Here is a 12,365-nt window from a genome sequence, read left to right on the forward strand (position 1 = left end):
CTGCGTCCAGTGGCTTGGGTTTGGGCACTGGCTGGGAATCAAACCCGGGCCTTCCGCATGGCAGGTGAAACACCTACCACTGAGCCACCAGTGCCCCTATATAACTATATAATTATACTGTATGTAAATAAGGAAGATAGCATAAGTTAAACGTTTTGAGAATTTTAAGTACTTCTGAATCGCATCCATGTTAATACTACTACTACTAATAATAATAAATAATGATAATAATGATAATAGATATAGTTGCATGTTACGTCGAGTCAGGGGCCATGCAACTTGTTTTTTTTTTTTTTTTTGAGCATGTTAAGACCTCTTAAACACCCTGGATGCTGGTAAAAAAAAAAAAATAGACTCAGAGTTTTTTCAGACTAATATGATATCACTCATTTTGAGCTTGTTCAGGTTACCATTATGACATAATATGTTATATAACTATATAATTATACTGTATAAAAATAACGAAGTTAGCATAATTTCCTGAAAAAAATCCCTGAAAATGGTTTGACTTAAAAACTAGTTTAAAAAATGCATTGCTGTCTCTCTGCTACTGAGGCCAAACCATGATAGAGCTTGTTGATATTGACCAGATGCCATGGCAAACGTAACCCGACTAATCCATGAAAATATCCCCTGTTTCCTTAGGGCATTGTGTGCTAACTCTTTCAGTAATCATTTGCACCTCCTCGGCTTACAGTTACCCTTTGCACGGAGCAGTCTAGGTTTCCTTAGTACGCCAGCATTTCATGTTAAATTATTTCTGATTAGTTTAATTAGTTTCATCAGTCAATTTAGTTAGGTTACCATTTTTGGCTAGTGCTACCTGATACGATGAGACATCTGTTTTTAAACTTGAAGTGGAGAATTATCGCAAAGTTCTATTTCCTGTCATGGGTAAACCTAATGGTTTTACGTCATGTTGTCAATCACTCAGCACCCCGAAGAAAACTGTAAAAGTCTGTGAAAACTCTTAACTTGCTTGTTGAGAAATGTACTATCAGCATATTTCGTCTAAACATGATATCAGTGCGTTTATGTGCTACAGAAACTGCTGTAGTTCATGTAAAAAAAAATTATGAGTTGCTACTACGAACATTTTTAAAATTATCAAACATCGCTTGAACAGGATTTGAAATGATGGAGGGGATAGGGGTCTACTTTTGACTCCATCTGCCCCATGCTTTTCTCACCTTCTGTCTTTTAAACCATAGTTGCATCATAGGCCAACTTCCCAGCATTATTCTTCAAAGTCTGCAAAGCTCTGTGTCTGCTTGTGGTTTTCTACTTATCGATGAGCCTGTGTTAATCCTCATGGAGATCCATAAGGAGTTTCCCATCAGGGTTGCAGTGTTAAGTTCTAAGCTCTGTAAACATTGATAAATTTATCAAAAGAAATGGTGCATTGGACCACAGTTTGGAAAGAAACGCTGCATTTTGTCCAATTATCATGTTCCAGACAATATTGCTGACTCTGAATAAGCTTTGGTTCATCTATATTCATTTATGTCTCTCCATCTCTCTCTCTCTCTCTCTCTCTCAGGAGGAGCTGAGGGAGCTGAGGGAGCAGCCTATTGATCCGCAGGCTGAGCAAGAGATCATCGACAGCATAGAGGAGGTGTACTATTCCAACGACTCCATTGACATGGTGCAGTACGAGCTTGAGGTGTGTTCGCTAAGTTTAACACCTGTATTAACTCCCAGGACCGCCTACTGAGTCTGAAATCTAGCAAGGCAAGAGTTAAGGCATAACCTTCTCAGTCATTCAGGAAGGAAGCGTGAACCCTGAAACTGCATTTGTGGGCTCGTGTGAAGATTGTAGCCAAATGCAGAATTGATGGATTATCCATTTATTGTGGGTGTGAAATCTCATTAGATTTGGTGATGCATTACAAACTGCATTATAAATGAGTACGACCAGGCTAGGGGAAAGTAATTCCTCTTATTCATGCACTGCTTTCTTTATTTAGAGTTTATCTTCATTTATTTGGTAAATGTTGGACAGTATTACTTAAAATGTCCTTCAAAGTCATTGTGCATCCAATATTTATATGGAAAATTGTGCATATGTGACATTTTTTTTTTTTACTTTTCCCCTTGTGAAGACATCCATTAAGAGGTAAAATTTGGATCGTTGTTGTTTTGCTTTATTCCTTAGAGCATTGCAAGGTTTGTGTGCTTGATTTGTTCTTTCTCTCTCGCTCTCTTAGAATCTTCCCCCAGACCTGAACCTGCAGGAGCTGGAAGACTACAGAGATAAGCTCAAAAGACAGCAAGCAGCTGTAAGTGTAGATTAAAGTACAATTACGTCCTCGCCCTCACAATGTTTCATCAACTGCTGTTGTTCTCCTTCCCTCTTCTTTATAAAAGTGGTTTATTTCATTTTCAGGACTTTCTAAATTGTTGTACTGGCCAACCCCAATCCTTGTGCAATGCCTTTTTTTATTCTCAGCATAAGAAAAATTTTCGTCTTTCAAATTTTCAGCCTTTTCATCCATAGAAAGCTGTTTGCACTTCTTTATGCAGGTTTATGCTTTTCAGTAACACATGGAATCTTCACAAGTAAAACCCAGGTCTTAAACCGAGAGTAGCCAAACTGAGCTGTCTATTGCTTAAACAATCAACCCTAACGGGGTGCACCTGGGCCACATGAAAAACTTGTCAGTCACATGTTCCAGTAATTTTCATGTTTCTATTCTAAAATGTTCCAGTTAAAAAAAAAGGGCGGGTTCAAACAATGGGTGGCGTTTTCTAATTTGTTTAACACATCTAGCCATAAATAACAGGTGATGAAAGCCAAAACTCTAACCTGTCATCTCATCTCATATTCAATTCCAGATTTCTTTACTGTATAGAAAAAGAAAAAAAGTGGCCTGGCTGTGCTAATCATTTCAATGTGTTGTAGATATATTATAATTCATAATAGTAACCAGCGTGGCCAAAGCACAGAAGTATGGTCAAGTTTAAACATTTGCATATTTAAAAGACTAATGAAAAAAATATAGTTGCAAGCAATGATGAGCAGAAAGACAGTGGACGCATGCATTTGAAGGGGACACATCAATACCATTATAACATAGTTATACCTGAGAAACTCCCCGGATGCTGGGAAAAAAGCATCACACAGTGATGTCACTCTGTGTGTTGTCATTGAATGGGAAGTCACTCAATATGATGTCATTGAATCCTCATTGTCTTGAGATCACATAGGCCTGGTTTGGTGGTGGTCGTATAAATTCTCTAGGAATAGTGTATCAAACTCCATTGGGTGTGTTGTAAAATAATTGACTTCCTGTTGAGTAGAGCCCATGACATGCATTGTGAAAGTTGATCAGCTCAATGAGCTCTAAATGTTTACTGGGTTTTGCATGCATATGTGTATGAGCTATGCAGCAAAATCTCCTGTGAGATGCTTAGGGATCCTGATTACAACCTATCTGCTGATTTTCATTCATGTTACGACCCCCAAAAAGTCCCGGATGCTGGAAAAAATTAATAGGCTAATATTCCTCAGAAGAATAAGAGGGCCCTCACACACTATGATGACATAAGGCTGATGTCATGGTGCTTGGGCCCTAATGAAGACAACACTTACAATTAATTAATGTTATATGACAGCTAGTTCTGACCGAGCAATCTGATGACCAAGACGACCAGGACCTCAAATTGATATGACCTGTGGTAATGTACGTACTGTAATATGCACCTTAATTTTGATTTAACAGATTTTTCTTTTTTAAGAAAAAACCTGACCTATTCCGTTATATACACGCGCGCACACACACAATACTAAACAGGAGAGTTAGAAAGCACATATTTTTTTCTAGTGTTATTCAAATATAAGTTGTTCAAATCCAGTGAAATAACTACAATGATGAAAACCAAGGTAGGCGGTAAGCTGCAAAACATTATAACTCCTTTCAACTTATTTAAACATTATCTGCGCTGCTGTTGCAAACTCCTTTTGTTTTCAGACTTTAGTCTTTGCCTAGAACGAAAGCAGATTCTGCTATTATTTCACTATACAGTATCTGATATTTTGGGCTGCCACTCCAAAATTGTTGAAAGTGCAGTTTCCTGCAGGGTGTTTTTAAAATGACTTAATCAGGTTTAATGTCTATTTATATCAATCAATTCCCCTCAGTATTTGAGTGTTCTTGAGACTTCAAAATGCAGCAGAGAAAAAAAAAATTATCCATTGCATACCATGGGAAAAGAAATGTACAGTATCAGTCAAACGTTTGGATAATAAAACCTCATAATTTAAAAGCTTTTTTATTTTCAAGATTCTGGAACAATAATGGAAATGTTAAAATTCTGAAATAAAATGTAATCATGGAATTAATTTAACAATAACAATCAACTATTTACATATTTTATATATATATATATATATATATATATATATATAATTAATTTATTAATTTATTTATTTATTTTATTTTTAAACATGAAGGCCATTCTGGAATAGTTATTGCAAGAACTTTGTATTGTGTAGTGCATTTGCAAAAACCATTAAGCACCATGATGAAGCTGGCTCTTATATAGTCTATCGCAGGAAAGCAAGACCAAAACTGAGCTCTGCTGCAGAGGAGACGTTCATTTAGAGTTACCAGCCTCAAAAATCACCAATTAACAAACAGCTCCTCAGATTAGAGATTATGAAGACTTTAAAGAGCATAAGTAGCAAACACATTTCAAGATCGCCTGTTCAGAGGAGATTATTGCATATTTTTGATGCCTTCAGCATTGTTTTACAATGTATAAGGAAATAAAAATCAGGAAAAACAATGGAATTATAAGGGTATAACTGTTGACTGGTAGTGTACAGTAGGATGGAAAATAAATAGTAAAATATTTTATGCTTGATGGGGAAAATAAGCAAAATAAAATGAGTTCAAGGTTAATTCTCTTTCTATAAAATACTATAAAGTTTGTGAGCGTAAGCCCTGCTTTTGATTTTATAAGTGTCTCCAGTACTTTTCATACCATCTCAAGAGCCTGTAATTCTTTCAGTTGCAATATTTATATCAGGTCTGGAGACTAAAAGTGCAGCATTATTTCTGTTGAATTTGCCATATTTAATTTAAACTTTATATCATATTTAAACTTTATATTCCAATTTCAGCTTATCCATAGAAACAGAGGTCCATTGACATGATGTAATGTTGCCCTGGTCCAAGGTCCATGGTTTTATCCTCAACTTCTCAGAGTTTTTACGTTTCTCATGGGAGATACAAACTTTTATACTAAACGTGTTTAGTTACAGTGCCTTCTGCTTTTCATCTCCCTCAGAGGTTACTTAAGTTTTGTTTTTGTGGCTTTGTCCTTTTCATGTTTTTATTATCTTTTATACATCTTAGATCAGCTAAATAAAAAGCTCAGCTCAGATTTTTTTGTGATTGCTATATGATTATAGGGATATTAGACAAAAAACGTATGATCCTTAAAGGTAATTCTATGACAGAATGTTTATTCAAGGTGGTGTTCTAGTGAAACCGAGACTTTTGAGTGTGCGGAATAACAAAACAAATTTTTTTCAGTATGACAGAGCCATGATCGGTCTGCCTGCTTCATGTCTGAAACTCTGGCCTTCCAGGAACTCCTTAAATGGCATAAACATGTGGAAATGGCTTGGAGCAATGTCAGGAGTATACACGGGTTCGTGGCAGTAACTGCCAGCTGAGGTCCTGTAACGTGCAATGGATATTCGTGAATGATTGTGTGTACAATTCCCCAAGACAAATGCAAGACAACCAATTTGCAGATTTTCAAGGATCAGGTGTTCCACTCACTAAATGTTCACAGGAACCATGCTGTAAGCTTTAAGGCACCTTGCGTGGGATCTTCACTTTACAGATGTACAGCCTTTTTTTAAACAGCAATATGGTATTATCGCCTTCAAGAAAAAAGTCCTGAATAATAATGCATTTATTCAATAAGAAACATTTTTTTTGTGTTGAACTTTTGTGAACATTTTTATTAATGTAAAAAAAAACTTGAACTTTTTTATATTTTACTATTTTAAAATACATCTGTTATCAAAATAATACTAATTAATGATATACCAGATATTTTAAAATAGCATAGTGTGACATCCCTCAGCCCTAAAATGAGCCACGCCTGTTCTCTATAATCCAGAGCCAAGTCTGGGTCTTGAACCCAAGCCTGAGCAACAGCCGTTTTTTTTTTTTTTTTTTGGTCTTTCTTTTTTTTTTTCTTTCTACTGTCTGCGCCACTTGGGGGCAACATAGACTCGTAGCTTTGTTTTTACACATTTGCTGACATTTCCGTCACAACAGCATGATCAATCTTCTGAAGTCCGAGCCTTGTAGCCTGAGTCTACATGTTTCACAGGATGCTTTGAACAAATGCATGGTGCCATCAGGTTTATCATTCTCAGGGTGAATGTTTAACAGAACAGTCCATCACTGTCTAGGCAGTGTGTGTGCTCAAGCTGCATGTGTCTTTTTAAGAACAAACAATGCTCTTTGCTTTTGATTTAGGATGAGCCAGGGTTCACACATACCTGGGAGGATGAGCTGCACAAAAAACACATTAGAGACAAGAATAAGCTGTTTATTTATTTATTTTTTCTATTTTTATTCTATTCCACTTATTAATTTATTATTTAAATTAACAAATTGATTAATCACTATATAAACCCATGATTATAGATGATTTGGTTTAAGTAGTTTTTTTTGTGTGCAACGGCACTATTAAATGTTTTATTTAGATAGGACAGAAATTGTTGATTAATTTTCAATATGCTCAGCTCTTACTATAGTGCAGGGTGTAAATAGAGTCATGCATTTGAGATGATTAAATGGGAAACATTTTCATGTTTTCAGGACTGTTGACATGTCCTTGGCAAGAGTTCATCACTAAATTAATTGCTTGTCTGAGCTGTAACTGTCTCTTAGATTGTTAAAGGCAAATTTTAGACGTTTTATTTTCCTTTCTGAATCTATTGATTCTCTGACATACAGAATTGGAAAAAAATTCAGATCACATTTATTATTCTGAACATTGCCTGCAATGAACCTTCAGTTGCCCTTTGTGTGGAGAAATAAGTTATTAGCACAGGTGAAGCAAACTGATTAAAGCTCATGGACTGGGGAAAACTGAGATAAAGCAGTGAATAAGAATAGTTATTTTTTTCCCCGATTCATATTAGCCCCGCTGCCATAACTGTCTCAGCTCTCAGTCTGTTTCACTACCTGCTCTAATCACACGTGTGCACACACACACACACACACACACACACACACACACACTTGCACATCACTACTCAAATCCAGTCTGCTATGAAAGAAAATGAAAGATCTGCCTTTAGAAATCATTGATGAAGCGCTTAATAGTCATCTCTTAATGGTTGCTCCTGTTGCAGCCATTTTGACGCTGCATGGGAATGCTTAGGGCAACGTCAGGTTTTAAATCTAACTAAATTGTAGGTTCTTATCAGAAAAAAAAAAATGGTCAGGAAATGCAGAGGTTTTGTGCATGAACAACACAGGAGATACATAGCCACAAGGACAGAATGGGTGGTGCTGCATGCCATGTTCAATTTGTTTCTAATTACTCAGGCTTTTTGTTGCTAATTACTCATGCTATTACAACCTGACTGTCAGACACAGAGATGATTAAAAAGCTAAGCCCCAAACGTGGTTTGTCTCTCGGTACGACAACGCTGTTTACTTCTTCATTCTGATTGGTCAGAAGGTGTTTATTATTATTATTATTTCCTATAATATTTTTCGGTATTTTTCAACTCATTTATAAAATCTGCTTGTCTTTATAAGGGCCAGACGATAAATCATTTGTTTTAAGGCATATCAATATATTTCGAAACGAGATGGATCTCCTCCAGGAGGAGAGTTGAGTATTCGATTCCTGCCTTGGGTTTGTTTGAATGTCCTCTCATGTGCTTGGTAGATTCTCTCCAGGCATCCCAGTTTCCTCCATAGTCCAAAGACGTGCAGCTGTTCCCAGATTGCCTTTTGAGTGTGTGCGCCCTGTGATGCTTTGGCACCCTGTTCGGATGAATGAAAGAATGAATGACTATATCTCCTCCTCTTTCGATGCTATCATTGTCTCCTGGGTTTGCAGAAACCTCAAGCATCTGTATTTTGCCACTGGGTCGCGAACACTTATCATCAATGTTTTCCACAATGTGCATTTTCCAATAAGATAAAAAAATTGCCATTTATATCAATATTGTTTGATGTTGCATGACATGACCTGTTTCTTCTAACTTCCATTTTCTTCTTTGCACAGCCTGCCACCACTTCCCCCTGCGTCTATTCGTAAACATGTCGTTCTGACGATTTGTGCTGCCTTGTTGAAATATGGTACTGTGCTAGCATGACCTGTATTACGTATTACGTTTAAAGGCAAAAAAAATAAAAAATTCTATGAAAATATGTTTACAATATTCTCCAGTACAGCATTATCATCACTATAAACTGCATTAAAAAGAGTGTGTTAGACTTTGTGCTTCTGCTGCAACCCTGACTGTGAGGCCTTCACGGCCTTGAAAGAAAATGCATTGCAAGCTTCATTTACTCTATGAAGCCCCCGGGTGATCGTTGAGGGGAAAATTACACAATTGAGGCCACCTTTTACTCCATTCACTCAAAATACAATTCATTTCCACGTTTTGGTGAATTTGTATGCACAAGATGCGAAGAACCGCCGTAATGTCACTGTTATGGTGCTCTGACTATTAACAGTGCCTTAACTGGCAAGGGTTGATACCCATATATATATATATATATATATATATATATATATAAAAGGTGTGGGGAAAAAAAAACAAATTATGGTGACTTATTGTTGATACAAGCTTTGTTATTTATATCTGTTACATGAATTAACCAAGATGTTTCCCCAGATTGTATATCACGTTCAACTCATTGCTTGATGTTCTAAAAAGTGCCCTCAGTATGTACATTTTTGCATATTTATGACAACTCTGGAGGCTAAGTAGTCTAAGTCAGTAGAAAACTTAATTACTTTGCAAGAACAAGTCAGCTTGTTATTCGTTTTGTTCTGTTTAGATTTTATTGTTGTATTTAACCCAGTTTAAATTTGTTAGTCTTTGTGAACAGCTGAAGGAGGCCTATTCTCAGAGATGGGCCTATTTATTTGTGTCTCCTGCCTGCAAGGCATGAGCAACACATAAAGATCACTATCCGTCTGACAATAATTCGTTTTTTCTATCCGCAGTTCCAACTAAACCATTCAGGGGAATTTGACCTTCACATAAACTTTATTAGAAGGCACAAGCTATTTTATTGTCTAATATACATTTCTTTAAATTTTTCAAAAAAATAATTTTAAAAGGGGAAGGGGTTGTGAGACATCTTCCTTGGAATGAATATGATTTAGGGTTATTGATATATTTATATTATTATATTTTTTAAAAATCCCCACTTTCAAGAAAATACTGCGATATATGTTGCGCATTAATATTTGGCCGAAAAAACCCAACATACCATTTTTGGTCCATATCGTTCATCTCTGTATTCCCCTACAGCAAGGCATCACTAAATGGCAGACTTTGGTCCGGATTCCTGTCCGTCCTATCCAGACCCTAATGTTTTTCAGAATATAAGTCAGAATAAATCAGAATTATTAATATGCCAGTAATCTATTCCTTTGTTTCCTTGAGGTGGGCGCAGCTATTTGCAGCACTCAACAGAGCGAATCAATGCAATAGTTTACTTTGTAGAGACAGAGTATGCAGAAGAAACAGGAACGAAAGCACAATAGAGCAGGGCTTGCTCCAAAAAAAAAAGTACACTATTAACCTTTAAAGATGAAAGAACAAATCAATATATCGTTTTTCTTTCTGCAGGTAGTTACAAACCAGCTTGTCTCATAGGTTCCACTGCACTGTTAAGATATGTAAAATGTGTAAAGTCCCCGAACTGAGAGCCCAGTGTGTCCATGCACATTCATTAACAGCCCAGCACCGTGCAACTAACAATTGCTTGTTCCATACAAACACAAGCAATTAAACAGCCATCAAAGTTGTGCCAGCAAACTGTCTACATGTTTAACATACAGTACAGTAGTTACTGAAAACAGTCAATAAATATTATTTAAATGCTATACAAATTTTATTTTATTTTTCATTTTTTTTAATTTTTTTATTTTGATTATATAGACTTATAATAACTACATATATAAATCCTAACACAAACATGAAATTTAGACCTCAGCTCATAAAAAGAAAAAATTTTATATTTACCGGACCTTATAAAAATTTTATTCATACCCCTGATCTGTAGTCACAGCTAACACGGCACTTCTATCTCAAACGCTTCACTGAATAACAAAACATATCTAAATATTATGTTAAAGGTACAGTGTTCCCTCCCACATTTTAAACGTGGGAAAATCGTTATGACATTTTTAAAAAAAATATATTGATGGCTCATAAGATCTAGAGTGATGCGAAGCATCCACAAACAGTGTTTTCTGACCGAGGCCATTTTGTTTTTTCCTTTTTCTCTGTCTCTTGACAAGTTCTATTATTTTGTCTAAGCGGAACAAAAGAGGCTTTGAAAGAAACCACCGTTTGTAGCTGCATTACCAAGTCAAAGTGTCATTCACTAATAAATTAAATACCTATTGTGTTGTTTATTATTTTTTCTCTTTTCATTACATGTTTAGATTCTGCTTTGGAATGTGCTAACTTTAGCAGGCATGCATCACTTGTGTGACACTGCAAAGGAACATGTTCGTTTGCAAGAAAAAGTTTGAATTGTTTCAGTGAAGTTTGCATGTGTCGACAGACTTGAATTAGTGCTGCTGATTAGCTTTTGTGTTTTTGGCCTCTGTTTTAGCAGTATGGTAATTATGTAGTTCTCCACGTCTCACTGCTGTACAGTCATTCCTTGCTAATTGGCTACAGGATTAAATCGGGTGTATTAAATGAGATAGGATGGTAATGTGGTAATGCCGTGGTCCTCTCGGAACGGAGACTGACATTAATCCCATTGCCTCTGTGCTCAGTCACTGAGCCTAGTTTGAGGATTAATCCTACTACACTCTTTACAATGCTGTGTATCTGTTCTTCAGCCCGTTAGCCGGTGACAAATTAATATACAAACATGAGTAATGAATAGCGTAATGGACTTTGACAGAGGATTGATTTTTATGCAGAATTTAACAGCCGTTCTGTAAAAGCTATAAGTGATTTATTTTGACAACATTTAGCTTTTAATGTTATTTTTTCATTTTTTATTAAAAGTCTCTTTTTGACTAGATTTTTATTTCTCTCTCTCTCTCTCTCTCTCTTTCGAGCTTTCTATGACACACACACTACACACACTAATGCTCAGTGTCCTGTCTCACTGTTTGAGCAGGCACAGTGGTATCTGTCCTGACATGCTCCATCTCATGTCCGTCTGTCTTCTGAACAGCATCAGCACTCCTGCGTCCCGTGGCCCAGCTGGCATGTTGCTCATTCCGTCTTTCTGTGTGAGCCTTTCAGTGATCTCCACCTCTGTACAACCACAATGTTCAAACCATCCGTCTAAGGGAAACTTCATCACCAGCACATGTCACTTTATCAGAGAATATTTGACTAGTTTTGTTAAAATAACGGGTCGCTTTCACTGGAGGAATTCTGGCATGCATTTATGCCTTTTAAAGTTTTAGTGAAAAAAAAAATCAATATTTCTTAAAAAAAAAAAAAACAGACACATCATTCTATTAGAGAGAAAGGTTTTTTAAATTTCCTTTTTTGTACAGCATGACTGAGTCGGTCTTAGTGGTGTTAGCTATTCTTCAAACCAAGCCTCAACACTATACAGATGTTCTTCAGCAGTTTTCCAAGGCACATCATTTGAGATTGTTTTCTACACTTTTCCAGGTTTGAACACCCCTCAACTGAAACTTTGTATTCCTTATAGCTTAAGGATTGTACTATGCACGACTGTATACAGTATATTGAGTAAAACCTTTTGTCATGTGCCGTATCAGATGAGAAAATCATTAGTGTTGTGGTGATATGATGTGGCTTTACTCAAAGTTGAGTTCTAATTGCTTTAATGAAGTTTTAAAAGTGTTGGTTTTTAATTAACGAACAGCATATTACACTTTCCAACCATTTTGGAAAATTGTGGAATGTCTGCTAGACAGGTTAGTTTCTGTTATCACGTACGTTATTGCTGCTGCAAAAAATCACCCCTTTACCAGCCTCTCCTTTCGTCTTCATATAGGAGACACAACAACAGCTAGTCATGTTACCTAGAAACCAGAAAGTTCTGACACTTAAAATGCTAAATGCATTTCTCCTTACAGAACCTGTTCATCATATCAGCAGTTATAGATTATTTATTGCTAAAAATGTATTA

General features: G+C 36.2%; 1 protein-coding gene across 1 annotated transcript in view; it reads left to right on the forward strand.

Moving 5' to 3' along the window:
• The window catches only part of vps50 (VPS50 EARP/GARPII complex subunit), a 151,660-nt gene that overhangs the window by 10,772 nt on the left and 128,523 nt on the right, over window positions 1-12,365 (forward strand). The window contains exons 3-4 of the mRNA XM_053492735.1: window positions 1,541-1,663; window positions 2,208-2,279. Coding sequence (XP_053348710.1) covers window positions 1,541-1,663; window positions 2,208-2,279 — 195 coding nt within the window. The remainder of the gene's footprint in view (window positions 1-1,540; window positions 1,664-2,207; window positions 2,280-12,365) is intronic.

Source organism: Clarias gariepinus, chromosome 3 (genome assembly GCF_024256425.1).
Source record: "Clarias gariepinus isolate MV-2021 ecotype Netherlands chromosome 3, CGAR_prim_01v2, whole genome shotgun sequence".
NCBI lineage: Eukaryota > Metazoa > Chordata > Actinopteri > Siluriformes > Clariidae > Clarias > Clarias gariepinus.